Consider the following 22,162-nt stretch of genomic DNA (forward strand, 5'->3'; position numbering starts at 1 on the left):
GTTATTTATGATTACCTGCATAAAGTAATAGGCAAATATCTTATCAATTTATAAACAGAAAAATGAGAACGACACAACATATTCATTGGAGCATGTAGATAAGAACATCTTTGCATTTCTGAACAGCAGCAGAGATGAAAATAAACCACAAAGCCCTCTTGCCTCTACCTTTCTGACAGTGGAAGACTATTTCCTGCTATATGGGGAAGCTGAAATGTAAATCAGAACAAATCACTTTCTGTTAGTCTCCAACTCTTTCCTCGAATTTTTTTCTATCCTATTCTGCCTATTCCATCGTGTAACACTCAAAAGTCCAACTGATCTCAGCATCTTAAAAAGGCACAGGAGGAGTATATAGACTGGTGGGTACAGTGTGGTGCTGCTAATGCAGTTCACCCTGCCTTTTCACTCCTGTCCACCTTATCTTCAGGTGTTCAACACAATGAACACATTAAAGTCCTTGAAGCACATACTGTGAATACTCTGAAGAAGCATTGGCAGTATATATATACTGTTCATAATTACATTTAAAATTTGAGGCTGCATGCAGGCCTTTCAGACTAAACTGCTAAGCCTCTATGCAGAGTTCTGATTTGCCTAGCAGATTATGTAGAAACAAGCAATCAGTTCCTTAAAAAGTGGACTTTGAGTTTTAACTCCCTCTATTCATTATTTGTCCTCGTCTGTCCATGTCCCAGTTCCATAAAATGGGACTGCTAGTACGTAACTATCTTAGAAGAATGTCAGGAAAGTTAATAATGTCAATAAAAAATGCAGACATTTTATAACACAACAATCATTCTAATTCATCTAATCAAACCCAGACAAAATATACAATAGCCAACTCCATTATTTTTGCCCTGCAGTTACCATTTCAACAAATTATTTTTTGTAGGACAACATAATGAAAAATGTTGAAAAGCGCTGAAGAGAACATGTTTTTCCGGTCAATTCACTAGATCAACTGTGCCAACTCACCTTAATCTGGATAAATCAATGGAAAGTGGTTTTGTCCATAGGCAAGTCTGATTTAATTAGTAAAATATAAAATGAAGAAGAAAAGACAAACGACCAAACCACAGACCATGATGAGTTTAATGTCTCTTGGAGAAGGCTCTGAGCCAAGCTCTGGCCATGTTTGAATCATAAATAAAACCACAGGAAAGTACACTGCTTTTAATGCACACTCACTTACGCTGCCATGACAGTGGAAAAGGATCACGTACTTCAAGAGGAAAAACCAGGTTTACAATCTTTTTAAAAAGGAATGCGAGAATCATTGAGCAAGTAAGGGGTGCTCAAGGCTGTCTTCTCCCTCTAGCTCTCTCTTCCACTTCGTGCAATTTTTCTTTTTCCACCAGTGAGCCAGTACAGCATGCATGGTACATTGCAGGGCAGAGACAAGATTTCTGACTGAAACCAAACTAGCTGGGGATGCAGAACTGTTTCAGTCAGACCAGTCCTGTGGTGTTTGAAGCAGCTTCAAGCATCCCAGGCTGAGAAACAGGAGTGTAGTTTCAGGAATGCAGAACTGGCTGTGAGTTAATTTGTCTCACCAAGAGGCCGTGTTAGGTGCTTCTAGATGACATAAATCTTTCCAGTGGAGAATGAGCCCAGATTAGAGCACCACAGCACAGCACCTCTGGATTTATCATAGAAAATCGAGGTGTTGTTTCGAAAGGAAACATGGTGAAGGGAAAAGAATGCTAGCAGCAAAAAAAAAAAATGCAAAACTGCATTCCTCAGGGTGAAGACCAGTTGTAGAGTACAGACAGACAAAAGGTTTCTACATAAAAGGTTCACTGGGTAAATAAGACTTTCCCAGACTTTAAGAAATTGCTGTGAGCATCCAAGAAGCCCACCAGGCTTCATTTACTCTTGCTTGTAAGTCTTACCTTGTGAATATAAATGGCATCAATTGCTGAAGAAATAGATTCAAAAAATACAGGGTTTTCAGAGTCAAGATTTCCACCATACTGCATTGCTTTTATCAAGGAAGCTGCAATAAAACAAACACACGAGCACTGAGAAGGTAGTGAGGATATATAAACCATCATGGTAAAATTTTTACTCTAAGCTGATACTTGCCTTTGCAGTGTGCTAGCAACACATCGATGTATCTGTTTTTACACTCCATGTAAATCTATGTTTGAAAAAAAGAAATTAAAAAAAAACCCAAACTGTTTTAAATACCAACAGAGAATAAAGCACACAAAAAGCCCACATTCAAGGTAGGCAGAGCCTGGAGTGCTGCTGCAGCAGCTGTACTGCCAGTAGCCACCAGAGCGAGCCCGTCTATAATGCAAACATCACCAAGCCACATTTATTTCCTGCACCTCTTTACAGTACTCTACAGCTCTGCTAACAATTAAAACTGAATTTGATTAATAATTTTGCAATTTCTGACTGTAATTTTTTTGGGTATTATTTCCAGTTCTCTTTTCTCAGTGTGTTTTCCCATGTCCTTACCATATGCTTTCTGCCAGTCCATACAGACAGGAATCAGAACTTGGGAAACTTTGAGACTTCTATCAAAAAAAGCACCATAATTATCATGCTGCATTCAGCACTAAGTTTTTCTTTATTCTTTCTTTGAAAGTGTTCAGCTCCCCAGAGACAAAATATTAATAAGATAGGGAAAAACAAAACAAAACAAGCCCCCCCCCCAAAAAAAAACCAAAAAAACCAAGAAACCCCCTCTAAAATCAGAGTAGGGCATTTTTCTGCCAAATAGGGAATATCCAAAGCAGTTACTGCTTCAAAAAATGTCTAAATAATCCATGTGAAGTAGAAAAATTCTGAGAGAAGAGAGTCAGGGAGAACCCCTACAGAATATTCTATTTTTAAACTAAAGCAAAAATCTTATTCGGATCAAAAATACTCCATCTCTGACATCAGTGATGATATTTTGGGAAGGAGTGTAACAACAATGACACGTTGCATGTGGTCCTCTTGGTAGGAGGAAGAGTAACTTGGTTTTGGACCAACTGTTTATCCAGTGGCTGCACTACCAACGTGTTCACTTCACAGCCCATGCCCAATTCACCTCTCACAAATTTGTCAAACACTTCTTTTACATAATTGGTAAGTTGGAGGTCTCAAAGACCTTTTGGAAATTAGCTTCACAATTTTTTTAACTAATACTATATCGAATGCCCTATATTTCAAAGGGATGGCTAACAGTAACTCCCACCAACCTTATTTTTCCAGTTTTCTTTTTCAATGTATTATATATATTTCATATATTCTATATGTGTCGTTTTAATTTAAAATATTTTAAGGCAACACTTACTTCACTGTGCAATCACTGCAGTAAATTGAGAAAATTGTTAGGGCAAAAAGAGGCCTGGGGTAAGACCCAAGTTCAAGTCTTCTATGTTATTCAGAAAAATTATGCAAATGAAACCTTCTATACCCACTTAACTCCGTACTCACTACACAACTTTCACATTTTCCTGATGGAAATGTAAGAAACAGCTTTTGAACATAGTTTTTTATCCATGATCTAGAACCTCTTATTATGCAGAACCGTAGACTCATAGATTTAGGTTGGAAAAGACCTTTAAGGTTCTCGAGTCCTAGCATTAACTTGGCATTGCCAAGCCCACCACTAACCCATGTCTTTCCAGCCACTCTGCTCCAGCCTGTGGTGCTGCCTGGGGTTGTTGTGAACCAAGTGCAAGACCTGGCACTTTGCCTGATTGAACCTCACACAAATGGCCTTGGCCCATTGATCCAGCCTGTCCAGACCCATCTGCAGAACCTTCCTGCCCTCCAGCAGATCAACACTCCCACCCAGCTTGGTCTCATCTGCAAACTGACTGAGGGTACACTCAATCCCCTTGTCCAAATCATCAACAAAGATATTAAACAGAACTAGCTCTGAGGGCACACCAATCATGGCCAGCCATCATCTGGATTTAGTTCCATTCACCACGGTAACCAGTGACTGCTGGGTTTAGTCTTCTGGGAGTATCTTGAAACTCATAATGCCTGAACCCAGTCTGCAAGGATGAAGATCATGTTTTGACCTCTGGCTTAGCAGACAATAGAATATACAGATAAAATCACAGAATTAAAGCTGAAATTTTAAAGTGGTAAATATACATGTCTCCACAACTGACATGGCAGGGTCTAATATGACCTAAAATAACTTTAAAAAAAAAAAAAAAAGTCCTCTTCATTACATATAGATGAATACATTTGCACTTTTACCCAAAATATTTAGAAATATTTTAATGCAATTTAAGATATAAGCACAGTATAATTCGACACCAAATCTGTGTTCATCTTTTCTATGGGTGAAATATTTATCCACTGAAATAGGTGAAATGACTAGTAGTTGGCCCCAATAAGTATATGTATAACTATAACATATGCAGGATGTTTCTAATGTCATGAATACCTGAAGAAGCACTGAGACTCCACTGTAGTCAAAGAAATTCAGTCCACTGCAGTCTAATATCAAAACACGTCGCTCACTGTGACATGACTGCACCAACTCACCTACACATTTGACAAACAAAAAACTTTAATTAAAAGGAGAATACTCAATAAATTGGTATAAGAATGATGATAGCTAAACAAAATAAGCCCAAGCTATCACAATAAAATTTTTATTGTTATGTGCTGGGGTATCAGGCAAGCAAATGCCATATTTTAGAAGAACAAATGAAGAACCTTTAGGGCAATGGAAAGAAGTGGTGACAGACAGAACATATTAATGGAGATGTTTTAGGCAGCAATAGTGTCTCCAGAATTAAGTGATCGTTTCTTCAAATTTGAATTTCTCATTGAGTCAGCTTGGCTACTTTGGAACATCTTGCATGGGATACACAGAAAATATATCTATTTTTCTTCTAAGTTCTGATATGACACTGATTTCCATAGTCCCTAAACACCTGCCTATGGCTTTACTTAATATTCAACCATAAGGAAGAAATATATGTAAAGTAGAGTAGTTAATTTTCCTAAGGTTTTACTCTGCTGGTTTTTGCTTTGTTCATTTTTTAATACACAACAACATATTGATGCTGGAGAAGAAAATTGTGTTGGTAAGATTTGCAAGGTTCTTATATTCATTCTTCAACCTCAGGCCATTTTGTGTTCAATCTAAACATCCTCTATTCTAATTGTATCCTGAAGTTGCATGTAGATAAATGATTCCTGGCTTTCATAAAGGGAAAACTAGAAAATAATGCACATCTTATTTACACTGTTCTGTAAACAAATGTTTGTTATCATAATGCATGCAAATGAAAAAAAAAAAAAAGTAAAATATGAAGGAAAGGAATTCTGATGGTAAAGATGAGTTAAGCTTTGGCAGAGCAGAGATAAAGATTTTAAGCTATTGAGCGGATTTGGAATTTCCCCATGATGCAAATTTATAATGGTGGTAATTCCTTTCTGACAGTAGTCTGAGAGCCAAAGACTTTTGGCCTTGCATCTCCAGACATTTACTCTCTTTGTACTGTCCAACATACACGAATAGAAACATACAAACAAAAATATAGAATTTTAAAGGGAACCTCCTGAAAATTACTGTGATAGAAACTCAGTTCATCTCCCAGGCTCAGTGTAATAATTCCCTGATGCATCCTGAATTGCAGTAGAGGCTTCCTGGCCTCTAAATGGAGGGATAAAGACCTGCATCCTCTTTGGATCAGTGGCATGAGCAAGAGCACCTGTTTCATTTGGTGCTGATACAGACAGTATTCCCCAAAGGGAGAAAGGAAAGATTCTGACAAACACATAAATTTCCATGCTTTTCTGGACAACTGCCATAAAGCTTAACGATTGTGTCCTCATCCTCCCCTCCTTCTTGAAAATTTAAGCTCTGCATATTGCTTTTCTCTTTCAAGAAGTTTTTCTTTTTTCTCTCTGTTTTCTGTTTTAAAGGCCCCATGAAGAATCACCATAGACTGGTTGGTACAAGTAACAACAGCTTTTAAGTCCTCAAGGCATGACTTAGGCTTTCAGAAAAGAGGTCTTGTGCTTTCTGTCACTTTTGTAACATGAGAAACCAATTCATCTTCAAGATGACTGAAATACGTACTGGTAAGATATTCTCAAACATAGTATTTTACAATATAGTAAAAAAAATACAATATAATCTTCAATAACCATTTTCATAAGTTGCTATGCTACAGCAAAGCACTCTGTCACCCCCAAATTAACTAAACATTTTAGTACCATAAAAATGTCCTGAGTCTCGTTAACAAATGCAAGCATTCAGACAACAGCCTCCAAATCAGATTTTCTACTGAGGCCTTAATGCTTATAAGTGTTTTAAATAAACACTGTTTTAATTCTATCCACAATGAAGTCATCTGTATAAAGTATCCACTGCAAAAGGTTGCTGCAGCTCTCCCAAGGGAATGCATGTGCTCTGGTTTGATTTAAGTGTTACAGAATGTGGAAAGAGTGGAGTTTCCAGCTTAATCCTTAACTCAAAGAAAAACTCTGGGGTATTCTATTATATATTGTATTGATATACTGTATATTATTGGTGGTTATCACGTCAGTAACAATTCAGTTGATATTTTCTGAGATTTTCTCCTTTGTGGCTTTAAAGATCACAAAGATTTAACATGGTTCTAATCTTACTTTTACATTTTCATACTAATGTTCAACTCTTGTGCATGCAGAAAACCCAAGACCAGAACTTAGCAAAACAGTCTCTTCAGCCTGGTCTGAAGATCATTCCAGGTAACAATATGGGAAGTGTTTCCCCCACTATGTACCTGTCTCTTTACACACACACTCATCCCACTGCAATAAGCAGGGACACCGAATCAGAGAATGGTTTGGGTTGGAAGGGACCTTAAGTCATCTAGTTCCAACCCCTATGTGCTGGGCAATGAGACTTCCACTAGAACTTTCCACTCCTGTAGAAAAGGTGTTTTCAAGGGGTTCTCTGCTTTTGAAATCTTAAAAAATCAGTCAGAAACAGAATGAAAAACGGGACCTATTGGGCCAAGGTTAACATAGTTTAACACTGTTTATCATTCATGCTTCATTGAATGTTTGGTCTACCTGAAAATATTTATTTCCACAAAACTTGTGTGTAACTAGAAATATAGAGAAAAATGTGGAGCTCTTTTGCACACTTACATCCATCTTGGTTTTAACACCACTTGTAGATAATAAACTCACCATGGCAACTTCCATTGGAAAATGAACAGAGCAATGTGTTCTGCTCACACTGAAATAAAAGCAACAAATGATTAACATACCAAGGAAAACCAGTCCATTGCACAGTAATGAGAGGAAATCAATGCAGTACATAAGAATTCTGTTTTCCTGTATCAAAGTTAACTCATTCTCTCCAGAATCATGTCCTATGCAACAGCCTATTGGATATATAATATTCTCTGGTATAACTTTAGAAGAATATTGAGATGCATACTCAAACTGATATTTTGCGTTTCTTTTTAGCTGACTCAACCTCTGTCACATTTGGATTCACTAGAAAGCATATTTTGAACACATGCTTTTGGGGAAGCAGCAGCTGGTTAAGAAGTGGTCAAAAGATGGGAAAGATGTTCTGGACAAGAAAAATTCTTGGCAGTGAATTTATAAGACTAACTTTTGTTTAATTTTTTACTTGCTGCAATCTTATCTGCTACGTTAATATTTTAGTAAGAACATTTTTGACGTATGAATTTATTAAAGAATTACATTTATCTGGGTAATTTTTATAACAATTATTTCAATATGCAAGTTCTGAGTAGAAACATGAGTTAAAACCAGAAACAGAGCACAGAAGCAAAATTGAAACTGCATTTATTTCACACCCATTATGTGCTACAGAAAGATATTGATTGAACAAAAAAAAAATTTAAAAAAGCACAGTATTTCAGGCAGCTGTACTGCTGAGTACCTTACAGAAGAGACAAAGGATAAAATCTCCTTTATAAGTAACATATAAATTAACTTATTAAATTAACTTATTAAATTGACTCAAATTAATTCCATGCAAATCCTAAGTAATTTTTCTGTGTTTGGAGGCTTTGTATCATACTAATCCAAATCAGTCAGCCTAGAAAAACCAAGGGAAAAAAGCATCACATTTTCTGAGCTGAATTTCCACCCATCTAAGCGCATATGAGTAGCACAACTCTTTGTCAAGGGACAGCAGGGGTGGTAGACACATGTTGCTGTCTTAACAAGCCATCTAAGACACAGCTGGGATTTTCTCAGCACAATTTGCCAAATTTTGATGAAATTGTCTACAGTAAGCTTTGTATCATATAGGAATGCCTTTATGTACTGATAGAAAAATGATAATTTATCTTTTCCCTTTTAGGAAGTGTTGCAGGAACTTGCAGTAGTTACGCATAGATGAATTTGGAAATTCTATAAAACTACACTTACAGGGATATTCTCCAAAAACGTGTAATACGTAATTTGTAAACTGTTTATTTTTCTAATACAATCAGTGCAAAAGAGGGAAAAGAAACAATACCATTGAGAAAAAAAGTAGCCCATTTCTTCCTAATTCTCTCAAAATTATTTATAGTTAGAAATGAAGTGTTCATCTCTCATGGACTTTTCTCCAGGAAAAAAAAATCACATTTTATTCAAGCATATTTGTAGCTACTCATTGTCTTTCTAAAATCCCAGCCTTATATCAGCTGAGGTTATGTAAGTTCTTCTAGAGTTTTGGATCAGTGCTTTAATATCTCTTACAGGATCACATGCAAAAATAGAAGAGATACTATTTTTCAAGTAATAATACAAAAATAGTCCATATTGAATCTTATTAAAATTAGGATTAGCTTTATTCTAAATGAATAATTTCTAATGTTACTTTTTTATACCTGTTTCAGTATCTGATTGCATTCTCTAAGAAATGCAAGGAAAGCAAACATGATCTTTAACTCAATCACAGTGATTACTGAAGTGTAAAGCACATCCCACCTTTTTTACAATAGCACATACCTGGCTGCTTATGCCATCCTTCTGGATTATCTTTAACAGGTCAGCGTGAAATTTTCTGGCATTCAGAAAGACTAATGGGCTGTTGACTGAAACTATTTTTACCTGTTTTAGTGATTCCTGGGGAATGAAATAAACACAATGCTGAAAAGTTCATCTTGGATTTGGAGACTCCCAGACTCATTTCTTTAAAAAACCTGAAAATACCTGTAAATTAACCTAGGAGGAGCTTTGAATTGTGAGAAGGATTTAACAGATAATTCTATTGATCAGCCTTCACACATAACTGAAGTAAGAATGGAAACACAATTACTATATAATGAAAATTATCTATTATTGTTTAGCATAAAAAAGGCATACACATTATGAGGCATAACACTAAGAACTATTAGCTAACAATTATAATTGCACTTTTTCGGTTGGCATGATTCCCCAAACATAGGCAAGGTAGCATTTGCAGGCAGGGAATATATTTTGTTAGACAAACACATCTTGGAAGAAGTACACAAGGATTTAGGGCAAACACTGCAGATGGTTTGGGGAAAGCTGGCAATATTCATCTTGGTCATCTGAAGATGACCTTAGTACAGAGATACTTCTCCATGAAAATACTTAGTGGATCCAGATTAACCTCAAGTGACACATTTAAAGATTTACCAGCACATTTCTACAACCAATACAATAATCTACACGAGCACTCTCCAACACCCTTGAGCCTGTCTCTGCACTTCACTAAATAAGCTACAGCCAGCTTACGAGTACCTTCAGTCAGACTGTGTATCTCAAAATGTAAATGTTACACAGCAGAACAATATTAGAAGGACACCAGATAATGTTCAGAAACCCCCACGTACAAGTGGGAGACATTTTGAACAAAACAAGTGCTATTCCTCTCACTCTCAAAGTGTACTTATAAACCACCTTCAGAAGCCAGTAACAAAAACCAGTATTTATATATAAATATATTGGACAGCAGCAAGACATGCTAAAAAACTGGTCTTGTAGGAGATAGAATTAAGTTAATTCTACTGAACTCTCAATTTTCCACAGGTTGTGTGACAGCAGAAGTAAAAATCAAGAAGATTTTTGCATTCTTCTTGCAGAAGAATGTAGGTCAAACAATACCCTCTTCTTCCTAACAAGTCTTGTAACAAGGTCACAATCAAACACAAGTAAGTGGAGCTGACAGAGACCAGTTTTTAAGTATTAAAAATTGTTTGGGATTGCACTGAAGATATGCAGTTTTCCCAGCAGACTTTCAAGCAAAACAGGAACGGAAATCTTCACCACAAACCACATAAACTATCTCCTTATTGTAGACTGCTGTTCAGACTTCTGGGATCTCTCAGACACCACCACAGTGACCATGAAATAAAGGAAACATTTCAAACATCCCAAACTGAGGAAAAGAACCCCAGACTATGTGTAGGGACTTTGCACAATTTACCTATGAATGTGATTGCAGTAAATACCACATCAACAGCATGCCACAGTCAGACAAGTGGCAAAGCTCAACTGGCAGATAAAATGTCTCAGTTTGTATGCAATAGAGCTCTAAAATAATGGTAAAACAGAGGATGGTATATGCTTAAATGGAGAAATGCTCTGACATCCCACAGATTCCCACACAAATGATGGTACACACAGCTTGGTGAGACAAGTGGACACTTCAGTGTCATGGCAAAGTAGAAGATAAAAGCTAAGAAAAAAAAGGAAGACCAATGTGCAAAGATCAAATCCTGTGATAATCAAGCTTCCATAAGTACAAGGTACAAAACTTGAAAGGCTCAAATCATAAGGCCAGATCAGACAGATGGCAAACTTAGGTATAATTTTTGTCCAGAATGGACAAGGTCAACTGTCCCTAAATTTGACCAGCCAGTTACTCCTGGCTCTGGTTTGACTCTTTGTTAATAAGAACTGTTCAGAGAAAAATTAACTTCCTCTTTGTTGTGTCCTTGCTAAGAAAGCAGGAAATGTATCTCACGTGTGTGTCCCTGCCCCGGGTGATTGCCCTGCGCACTCTGCACAGCACAGGCTCTGCTCGGGTACGAGTTTGGTGCCAGTGAACGCCTGGGATGAAATGTGTTTCACATAAGCTTCTAAATACCCTTTGATTTTTTCCACATTAAAGTGTCTTTTCTCTTATTGATGAAATAACCCCTATAAATCCACAGACCTTAATGGCAGGGTAGATCATTAAGCTTGCATATTTTCATGTTTAAAAGTCCTGTTGTTTATGTCTAATCTGTTATTTACCAGGGAAACTTGGATCAGTCTAACATTCATACATTAAAAATTACCTTAAATGCCTGCTGCAACCCAGTGACTCTAAATTCAATTAAGGGCATATTTTCCTTCTTTGTTTTGTGTTATAAGCTCTTGAGCAATTTGCTTCTCTAACATAAGGTTATTTTCCCCACTGTCTGCAGATACTAGTTTGTTATTACTAGGTTACTGGCTTTAGTCTTAGTGAATTAGAGGGGAAAAAAAGCAGGGAAGCAGTAAGCTTAAAAAAAATGTATAGGCATTTGTACAAAGTGAAAAATATCAGGCAAATCAAATTTTGGTTACCCATCTCTGACAAAGATACTCCAACATTTTTATTAAAAATGAGAAGTGATATAATAATTGATGGCCTCAACAACAGTGTTTTTAATTCACATTTCAGAGTCCTCCCAATTCTTATATACCTTTCACATCCCAACATTGCTCAGCATGCCAAAACGGTAAATGCCCTTGAGCCCTTGAAAGTTCAGATTTTTAGCCCAAGATAGCTCTGATGGAAGACATTTGCCAGAAATAATAAATTCTTTAAAGAAGATCTGCTTAATGGTGAAGCAGTAAGTGCTGAACATGTGGTTTACTGATACACAAGACCCTTCATCAGCACTAGGAAAGCAAAAAGGACGTAGGAGAAACTGCTGCAGTGGAGAAGGGAGGATGTCCTGGTGATGGGGCTCTGTGCTGAAAAAGACACATGGTTCTACTTCTGTCTTGGCTGCTGATCTACCATTTGATCTGGGAGGAGGGAGTTCACCTCTCTGGGTCATTACGCTTCTCTTCTTACCATAGACCTGAGCAAAAAGCAACTTTGACGATAATTGCAATGAAAATAACCAAAAGAATCTGACTGGTTGGTTTAACTTTGTAAGAAGCCAAATTTTAAAGGCACAGTCTTTGGGAGAGATTCTTCCATCCATTTTTCATGTGCACAGGGTGATGAGATTTGTGAAGCAGTCTGTGACAATTTTGTGGTGCTGCCCTTCTTTGCCCAGCTTCGTGGTGTTCTCTGGGACAGTCTGGTCACGAGGGGTTGGTGGCAGAAATGGTTTCAGAAAAGAGATTGGGGATGATGAGAATACCAAAGGACTTTTCCTAAAAGTGATAAGTGATAGTACGGAGTCTGCTATTGTCTGCTCAGATTGCCCTTGCCATTCCTGGCAAGATATTTCCTTAAATTTAGACATTAGGAAACTTTGAGAAAGATCAATTCATTACTAAAAATGACAAATAAACTAAGATAGATAGATCTAAGAGGAATTGCCTAACTTCACTTTGCAGACAAGCAGCAGAACCAGGAAAATATTCCAGTTTCTGATGGCCAACTAGTTCTGTTATTATTATATTATTCTGGCTTTTGATTTCAAGTGGTCATATCATAGGAGCATTCCCTTGACTCTCTGATTACAGTCTGGTAACGAACTAGAGAAAACAAATAAATTTGAGTTAGTGAAACACACAAGCAAAAAGTTAAGAAAGAAATTAACTTACACAATTTTCTTCTGCTTTGTATTTATATTCCACCTCTTTCATATTTTTCAAGTTCAGTGTCTTTGCTCTGTAATCAATATATATAGAAAAATAAATTGCATAGTAAATTATTAGTAGTCTTGAGCAGAAACAAAAGGACACACACCCCAAACTACAGCATAGCAGTTTAAAGGTCCAACAATGCAATCTGTGTATATTTTTGTAATTACAGACCTTATCTTTTCTGATAATCATCCTCTTAAAAAGTAAAAAGCTCATTTTAGAATAATGAGATCACTTTGATAATATGAAAATTAAATTCTCTTGTGAAGAAAATCTTAATTTTAATTTTCATTTGCTGGCCAGAGAGCTACTTTCAAGTCAAGGTAGCTCATATATAATCTATAGCTTCAAAAGTAAAGAAGTTTAATTAATATTTTTACCTGCAAAATCATATTGTAAGGAAAGTGAAAATAAATATGTGGAATAGCAGTGGGTCATGAAAAACAAAGATATTTTATTTGTCATTGGAATTGATATATCTTTATACAATGAAGCAGAACATGGCACTCTAGATATCAAAATGGAGGACTTACTGGAAAAGGCCAGTATTCCTATGCTCTCTACACACTGAAAAAAGAAAGTTGCCTTGGAAAGGGAGCTCAGCATAGGATCTTCTGATTCAACAGGTCATTTACAGGAACACATTTAACTGCAGAAGAATATGGAAATATCTATTCTCTGAGACAGGTGCATCAATATACAAGGAGTATTTGCAGGTGTCGGAGCCAGATAAATGAGCCTTGCAAACATCAGCTCTTCTCTCATCTTTGCATAAATGAAGCTGTAGCTGCTGCTGGTTTTAATACATTCTGCTACATAACATATACCACATCCAGTACTCTGACATCTGAACAGAAACTTTACAATGAATAATCTATGGTATTCTCCGTGCTTCACTTCTGCTAACACTTTTGCTCATGACTGCATGGCTTACTACACATTTTCTTGTTAACCCCATCTGTGCTGTACCAGTTTTAAGGCTGCTCCCTTGTCCAATGCCTTTTAGATGGTATGGACAATCATGTGCAGCTTCACTGCAGAACACAGAGAGAGATCACTGCAAAGAGTCTAATTTACACTAGTAAGTGCAGGTTCAGACTAATGTCACCACTAGATCAGGCTCTTTTGTGTTAGATATCCATCCCTTTCTGGTGTTGGAGAACCTCTAACATCGAGGCTCAGGACAAAAGCATAATGAAAACTTGTCTTTTGCTTTAGTACCAGAATTTACCAAAATTTTAGTTTGCTGAGTAGCACAATCTTATCACAAAAGTACTGGTTGATTCAAGCAGAAGCTGTTGATTCAAGCAGAAGCTATCTCCCATAATTTTTAACTGCCTTGAAATTTTGAACTATTTTCATGCTGGTTCTGCAACTAATTCTGTGAGAATAGAGCTGTGCACAAATGTCTAACACCATTAACTTTAACAAGCATTTAATCGAGCTGTCTATATTGTGCTTAATTTCAGTGGGATTCAATGTTCATGCAAACAACTGCATGCAAGCAGCAAGTCATTTCCAGGACTGGTGAGCTGTGAATTAATTCTGTAGCACAAATCAATCATGAACTTCAGCTATATTTCCCTTTACTCATGATACAAAGTAGCAACTGTAATATATTCAAAACAACTTCAAAAAACCAATTTCTGATTGCTCTAGTTTATTTGTGCTGACTTTTTTAAGTCATACACAGAACTTATACTTTTTGTTAGACATTGGAATAGTTGTACAGTTATGTTTCATTAATCTATATTATCAGTACAATTCTCAACTAACAACTCCCATGCAACATAGTACCTAGGAGTTTATAAAGGCTCTTAGTTACTAAAGCTTGCCAGACATACTTTTTCCTTAAGGAGCAAATAAATATCGAATGGAAAAAACTGTTATTAATCTTCCTGTTGATTTTATGCTACCTTCACATAATGAATCCTTACAGATGTGCAATAATAAGAGAAATCACAAAATAATGCCATTTTATAAAATGTTTTTGAGATTCCTTCGTCTACAGTAAATGGACAGATGTGACTTTTCCTTTTGAATTGTCTTATCTTGCAATTTTCTACAGCTAAAAAACCTAAAGTTTAGTTGTTAAATTTAGTACACCTTATGTCTATTCTGACTGTGAAGCAATATGCAGAATGAATACATAATGAAGTGCTAGTAGAATATTTCAATTGTTCAATTGTTTCAAATTGTTTCTTACCTGGGAAAGCGGAAAATCACGATTACTATAGTGCAGAGAACACCATACAACAGTCCCACATTAGCAGCAAAGCATATTGTAAACATGTAGGTACTAACCCATATGCTCTTTAAGGAGGGGAGAAAAAAGAAGTGATTAGTTTCAAATTTTATAGCAATATGTGCTTTATGAATCAGAAATAAAGATTTTTAAAACTAAGACAGTTTCTCAGATGTGAACATTTGGATCTTTGAACTGGCAAACACTGAAGATTGAAATAGCAATTAAAGTAATGCCTCTCCGTGGGAGACCACATGCAGCATGGCACAGCTCATCCCAGTGCTCACAGAGGTTCCTTCCAGGGTTACTTAAAATAGCATTTGTACTTGTGCTAAAAGCTTAAGTCAGAATAAACTCAGTTGTTTTGGAAAACCTGTATTTTATTTTTCACATTGCAAATTCTTGTCACCTTCTTCACTGCATAGATTTTAAATCCTCCTTCCCTTTCACACAATGATGTGCTTATTGAGGTCACATACAGAGAGCTTTTCTCCCACTAATCGTATAAGTGGGAATTATAATTTTCAAGGAGGCTGATTATAAGTGGCATTTATCAGAGTACAGCTGACTAAAACAACTCTATGACAAATAAAAATTACTGGGGAATTAATTCGTTCCAATGGAAATAATGAGATTTCATATTACTTCCCCATCTTTCAGTATTTGATTACTAAAACTTTGGATTTATTTTAAATGCAATTTTAAAAAACACCCAGAAGCTTATCTGAAACTAAAGTCACTTTTAAAAGAAATTTAAAAAAACCTTTAAAAACTTTCACATTTCAATTTTTAAATAATTATTTCTTACCAGAAATGATCACTTTTCTTTCCATACTATAATGATGTGTACAGCTAAGAGACATGCAGATTTTACAATTAAAAGAAAAGTACAAATTACTTGATTTCTTATACCATCCTGATTGGTATAATAAAGTACATCTTTCTTTCCTTGAGGGAGCCTTAAGAAAGACTGCCGTGTAATCTTTATATAAAAAGTGTTCAAAAAGAATGGAAAGTATTTTCATTCCTCTGGATATACAGATCCCCACAGGTGCCCATTTCAAGAATTATAGTGCTGCTTGTTCATGTTTGCAGAATAGCAGATCACATTACAATGGCACAATCAGTGTTAAGATTATCCTTTCTGATGCTTTAACTTAACTCACGAAAGCCAGAGACAATAGAATACTTTCAGCCCAACCACAGGAACTTTGCTTTAGCAGATTTCAGAACTGTTATTTTATGAATTATAAAATGTCATACCATAATACCAGAGTGTTACTGGACTCTGTCAAGAAACCTTTTCCTCCCTCATCGTCAAGATTCCTAACTACTTCAAAAGAATTTTCAGTTTCTTCAACAGGAGGGCTGCTAGGTAAGGACGTAGTTCATCCTCTGAAACTGTCCTCAATCTCTTGTTGTATTCTAACATGACATCATATATGAATTGCTGTGCAAATATTTGCAAAGATCACCTTTATGAGCAACAGATATTGAGTTCTGATTAATGAATAACAGTAAGGTTTATAAATCAAATATACTTTATAAAGAAGCTCACCTGAATGTGAAAAGGCTAGCAGAACTAAAAACCTGAAAATCAGTGAGATCGAGAATTAGACTATCTTAATAAGGCTGAACCCTTGACAACACCTGAATCCACTCCAGTACAATCCAGTTCAGCTGCAGACCTGAACCTTGTCACATCTAACAAAATCACTGCTGCAGACCTGCAAAATTCTTATGTCTCAGAAGACAACAGAATGCATAAAAATGCAATACAAAGTCTGCATAGGAAGAATCAAAGCCAGAAATGTTTAAGTACTGCTGGCTACTGAGAAAGCTAGTTAAGTGCCTCTCCGGCAGCCTAGTATCTTACATCTTAACTGTAATCAGAGACTGCCATTGTTGTAGGGGCTGAGCCAAAACAATCATGCTCTCATTAGTCAATCACCCTTTCAGTGCTTTGTATTGGCCTGGAATCAGTTCTTCTTTAATTAGGGTAGCATCAAACTTGTAGAAAGAAGTTATGTTGATCTCAAAGACCTTTTTTTTTTTTTTTTTTTTTTTTTTTTAATTCATCGGTTATTGCAAAGTTCAACAAAGAAGTCATTAAAATATCGAAGTTTTCCTTGGCAGCTTACTTCAATATGGTCATTGCATACTCCAGGACAGATAGAATCTAATCATTCTTCAAATCTTAGCAATAATGTATTACAGGCACATGTTAATATCAAAAATCAAAACAAAATCCACCTTCAAAGTACTGTACTAATTTAAAGAAAAACTCTAAAGAGGGAGAAAAGAAACAAGCAGAAGAAATGGATTTATGTCAACTCCTGTATATATCAGAAAGTGTCAGAAGCACTGAGAGGTACAGTGACTGTGTATAGCAGCTGCCTCCATCTAGACTTTCCACTTCATAGGGTTTAATGATCCACCATTGATGACAATCTAAAATCAGCACTTGGAAGGAAAAAAATCATAGAACTAAGCTGCAGAATACGTTCTGAACCTAGGGCTAAACAATGATGTTAGGTACGGTGATAATAAATGTTTCTGTACCTGTCTGAAACCAGATTATGCACTTCCCTGTTTTATTGCAAACTGAGGAGATGATCAGCTATTGCCTGAATGGGTAAGGCTCCTCGCACATATCTGCAGCACAACTGTCTAGTTTCCTACCATAATCAATGGATTTGGTTATCAGAATGAAGAAAATTTAGGTTTCAGTCCATCTAACTCCTACCTGGTTATGCTGTTGCTTAATGGAGGAAGAGATGTACCTGACTCAACTGACCAGTGCTGTGCTATCTGTAATGTAAGGCTGTGATGAATTGCTTAAATAGAGGCCCTCCAGAGTATAGCCAAAAGAAGAATCCCATTAAAGTTCTGTTCATTCAGGAACTGTCTCAGCAGAAGATGCTGGAGTCCTGGAGGAGGCTTTGGCTCTAAGGACTGAGTGACATGGCCATACTCCCACATCCTTCTGCAGACAAATGACTAATGTGTGCATTGATCCTTAGCACACCCTTCATCAAAACTTGGGATTCAAGTGAAGTCCACCACAGCCATACAGCAGGAACTGCCCAATGCACTAAGGGACATGGTTTAGGGATAGACTTGTCAGTGTTGGGTTAACAGTTGGACTAGATGGTCTTTAAAGGTCTTTTCCAACCTAAATGATCTTATGATAATAAAGTGGTATAGTAGTTCTTTGATACAATTTTTCACAGGCATTCCATACATAATGGTTGAGACAGAATTTGTTTGCAAACAGCCCTGGAAACAGAGGGACTGATAGAAATAGTACTCTTTAAAAATAATTTATATGGTAATCATGCTTTCAATGGATTAAGCATTTACAAATTCCTTCCCACTCCACTGAGACCAACTACAGCACAAGTAATATAACTCACACTAGCATATTCACTAATGCATGAGAAATAGAAAATCTCCCTAGGATGTCATAAGATAGAGTCATTGATGTAAAATTATTGTCACAGAAGAGATGGTTTCCTACTTTGTGGAAAATTGTTTATATAGCAGAGCCCTAAAAGCTCTCAGAGCCCTCTCATGAATCAGGACCCATGTGTGATGAACAAATTAAAATGCCACCTTCCTCCGGAGGATAATACCTGAGGTTCTAAAAACCCCAAGAAAATGCACTAATGAGCTCCAGATTTCAAGGAAGACCCATTTTAGGCCCTCTCCTCTAAATATTTTGACAAAATAGATTGACAGGGTGTTCGATGCATGTCTCAGAAATTCACAATGGCAAGATCTTGGAGGATACTTGGCAAAAATGAGACCCTCATTCTTGAATCTACTTTAATTGCTGAATTAGTACCATTCCTTACATACTTTAATATTAATATATGTGCATACAATTTCAATTCATGCATTCATAACTGCCTCTCATCACAACACCATATTGAGAATGTGTAATTTTTACCATAAATTCTTGCCATTCTCCCTGCTTTAAAAGTCAGGCATGCAAGCTGCTTTGTCTCAGCTGTGGTCTTTTTCTGGTCAAGACATGTGCAACTTTAAAACATTTCTTTCTCTTTAAATGCCAGAGTATTTCATTGCTGAACTTCTCAAATCCCTGTTACATAATTAACTCATTAAAATGATCCTTATTCTGTTATATTTTTTCACTTAGAACATCACCTTCTGAAGTATTTTCCCCATCTTTGGTTACTTTCAAGTCCAACTGTTAACAGAAAAGGGAACATTTTTCTTCAGCAGTCCATTGCCAGGTAGTAGTTTTTGCCTGTCTTAAAAAGAAACTTATCTGTGATCCTGAGCCTTAAAATCAAGAGTTAACAAGAACTTCACTGGCCTTTTTAGCAATACTAGGAAAGTATCACTACTATCACCAGCACTTTCAAAATGGAGAATAAAAACAGCAAGTTCGTCAAGTTGGCCTGCGTAAGAAATTAGGCTTACAGAAAGGACAAGGAAATTTGACCTGAGGACCTGAGAAGTGAGTTATATTTACAGACAAAGCCAGAACCTGACTGTTCTCAGAAAAAGCAGAAAAAAAGATCAAATCAAATCACTCTCAGTCATGCATATAACATATATAGTGGAATAGTGCAATTATTAATCTGAGATTGCTGAAGTCATCCAAGGTGTAGGGACTGACAGAAGACCTTAACTGGAGCAGGAGACATTTGAAGTTTGTATGGATGCTATGAATTGCAGGAAAGAGACCTCTGTAATAAAGACACTGCGGTAGTAGCTGAAAAGTAATTGAATATGATTTAAGAGGTGGGATTTAAATTTGAAAGAAAAAGCCACCCATGGCTGAAAGAAGAGATTTCATAGAAACACAGAATATCCTGTGATGGAAGGAACCAATGAATTTCCTCAACTCCAACCCCTGAACAATATTGTACCTTCTACATTTAAAAGGATTATGTTTATAGAGAACTAATCAACAAATAAATATTTTTCATCCCATTTCTGTTTAATGAGATGCTTAAAGAAGTGTGAAGGAACAAGGTAACAAACTCAGTAATATTCCATTTCCATGCACTATCATTTGCCAGACCTCTAACCAAAACAAACCTGACTTCAATGCTACATGACACACACCCTTCAAAGAATCAGTTCCAGTAAGGACAACTGCTAATTATTTCCAAATGTTTTGTTAGGGTTTCTATCTTCAAAACACTTTGGATAACCTGGGTGATGGAATGATTCATTTGCAGTGTTCTGTCAGTTTCTGGGGTGAATCCTTTCAGGCCAAAATAACACCAGTGTAGTTACACAGATCACTGGGCTTGGTGGGGCTCCTCAGAGCAGGCAGCAACACAAGATCAATGTTTATAGTCTTACTTTAAACTGTGCTATTTAAGGCAAGATGATTTATCCTGTCAAGCTAAGGACTGATGGTAAAACTACTTGAAGATAAATCATTGCTCAAGTATGTTTAGTCAAAAAGATGAACCCAGAAAACTCCCCCGTTCTATAACCTCTCTTAGAAATGATGACAGATGTCAGAAATGTAATAACTAACTACTCACACAACCTTTCCTGCCAAAACCAGAAAAGCAAAAATCAATCAGGTTAGTCTATCTGTGAAGATGTGTCAAATCTAGTGAGATTCCAGAATATCCTGCTGGAAAATGTAACTACTTATTCACTCAATGAACCGATGGAGAAGATATCTCTCTCTCCCATAACTACAAATGTTCTTAAGTCCATTGTTCCCAAAATAATTCTTGATCCACATCATACATCATTTCTGTCACTGGCAATGTGGGTCAAGCTGATGATCAAATACAAAACAAGAAATAGAAAATATTTTCAGAATTTTACTGCTTGAGGAAAAAAAGATTTCAGGAAAGATAGAGTTTTCTTCTGGATAATACAAAAGAAACCTCCAAATAAAAGTTTTCTGAACCTCTAGTTTTCTGCAACCAAGTGCAAAAAATCTCATAGTCATTGACATTTACTCAGCTCTGTTTCCCATATTAAAATCCAGTCCTCTATCAAAAAAAAGTTTTATTCCATCTAGACTTAACCATTACTGCTGTAGAATATTCAGTAACTGGTGATTTTAAAAAGTTCGATACTAACTCAAATTACCTGTATTTCCCACCACAGAAAAGGCCTATGTGGCCAAAATACCTGTCTGAATATTGTTAAGTCAAACATGCAGGATGTCAGCATGTATGTATTTATGTAGGTGCATCAGAATTTTGGTTCAACGAATTGGCCATTACACCCAAAATCTCCCACAAAAGACAAATCCAGGAGTCTTCTTACACATGGATTCATCCTTACTATTTGAGGAAATCTGTGAAAATTCTGTCAGACTAATTAGACTTTGCATGAAACTGGATTTTCATACTATGTCTCTTTTCACCTACTTTTTCTGACCCATTTCCCCTCTCATAGTGCAGAACATTTCTCTATGTTCAAACCATAGATACTCTGCAAAATCTGAAAGAGTTAAGGCAATTTACCTACAACACGCCTCAATTTATATATTTCTGCCTCACTATTGTTCTCAGTTCTGTTTGACCTATGTGGTCATTCCCTATTCCCAGAGGATGACAATACCAAAATCTCTTCAGTAATGCTACAATAGCAAAAGCATGTTAAACAGATAGAAAATGCATAAAAATTAGACGCATATTTGCTCACATTAACTTGATCTGTCTGTATACACATCTCTAGCATTAGGTTTGATTCTTTATCATTTGTTAAAATGTTATTTTTTAATAAAACTGATATTACTGATACTGTTATTCTGAGCTGATAGTGCACAAAAAGTACTATCTTGCACTTATTTCTTCTAGGGCCACAGAATTATTAAAGTTTAATTAACAGTTGTTTGCCAAATGGTCTCAGGAAAACCTCCTTAGATTAGGTGTTACTTACCCAGTCTATTTTATCCACATTCCAATATTTTTTTAAGTCACGGAACTGCATTAGCATCCCCTTCAAGCCCACAACAATAATGCTTGCTAACACACACTGCAAAGACATAAACACAAAAGCCATTTGCAGAGTCGTTAGTGAAAACAAATGCCGTTTCTTTAATTTAGCAGTCAATATCATAATTAAACTACAAAAAAACCTGCTAGGTGTTTAGAAAATGGGATGAGCACAAGTGTCCTTGTGAGAGACACTAACAGCAACAACCCT

General features: G+C 36.4%; 1 protein-coding gene across 1 annotated transcript in view; it reads right to left on the minus strand.

Annotated features, from left to right (window-relative positions):
- Window positions 1–22,162, minus strand: part of SLC26A7 (solute carrier family 26 member 7) — a 68,971-nt gene that overhangs the window by 2,353 nt on the left and 44,456 nt on the right. The window contains exons 11-18 of the mRNA XM_066178970.1: window positions 21,896–21,991; window positions 14,963–15,069; window positions 12,715–12,781; window positions 8,944–9,060; window positions 7,156–7,204; window positions 4,406–4,506; window positions 2,089–2,143; window positions 1,896–1,999 (exon numbers count right to left, since the gene is read on the minus strand). Coding sequence (XP_066035067.1) covers window positions 1,896–1,999; window positions 2,089–2,143; window positions 4,406–4,506; window positions 7,156–7,204; window positions 8,944–9,060; window positions 12,715–12,781; window positions 14,963–15,069; window positions 21,896–21,991 — 696 coding nt within the window. The remainder of the gene's footprint in view (window positions 1–1,895; window positions 2,000–2,088; window positions 2,144–4,405; window positions 4,507–7,155; window positions 7,205–8,943; window positions 9,061–12,714; window positions 12,782–14,962; window positions 15,070–21,895; window positions 21,992–22,162) is intronic.

This window comes from Chamaea fasciata, unplaced genomic scaffold (genome assembly GCF_029207755.1).
Source record: "Chamaea fasciata isolate MVZ Bird 193981 ecotype frontalis unplaced genomic scaffold, bChaFas1.0.hap1 SCAF_1, whole genome shotgun sequence".
Lineage (NCBI taxonomy): Eukaryota > Metazoa > Chordata > Aves > Passeriformes > Sylviidae > Chamaea > Chamaea fasciata.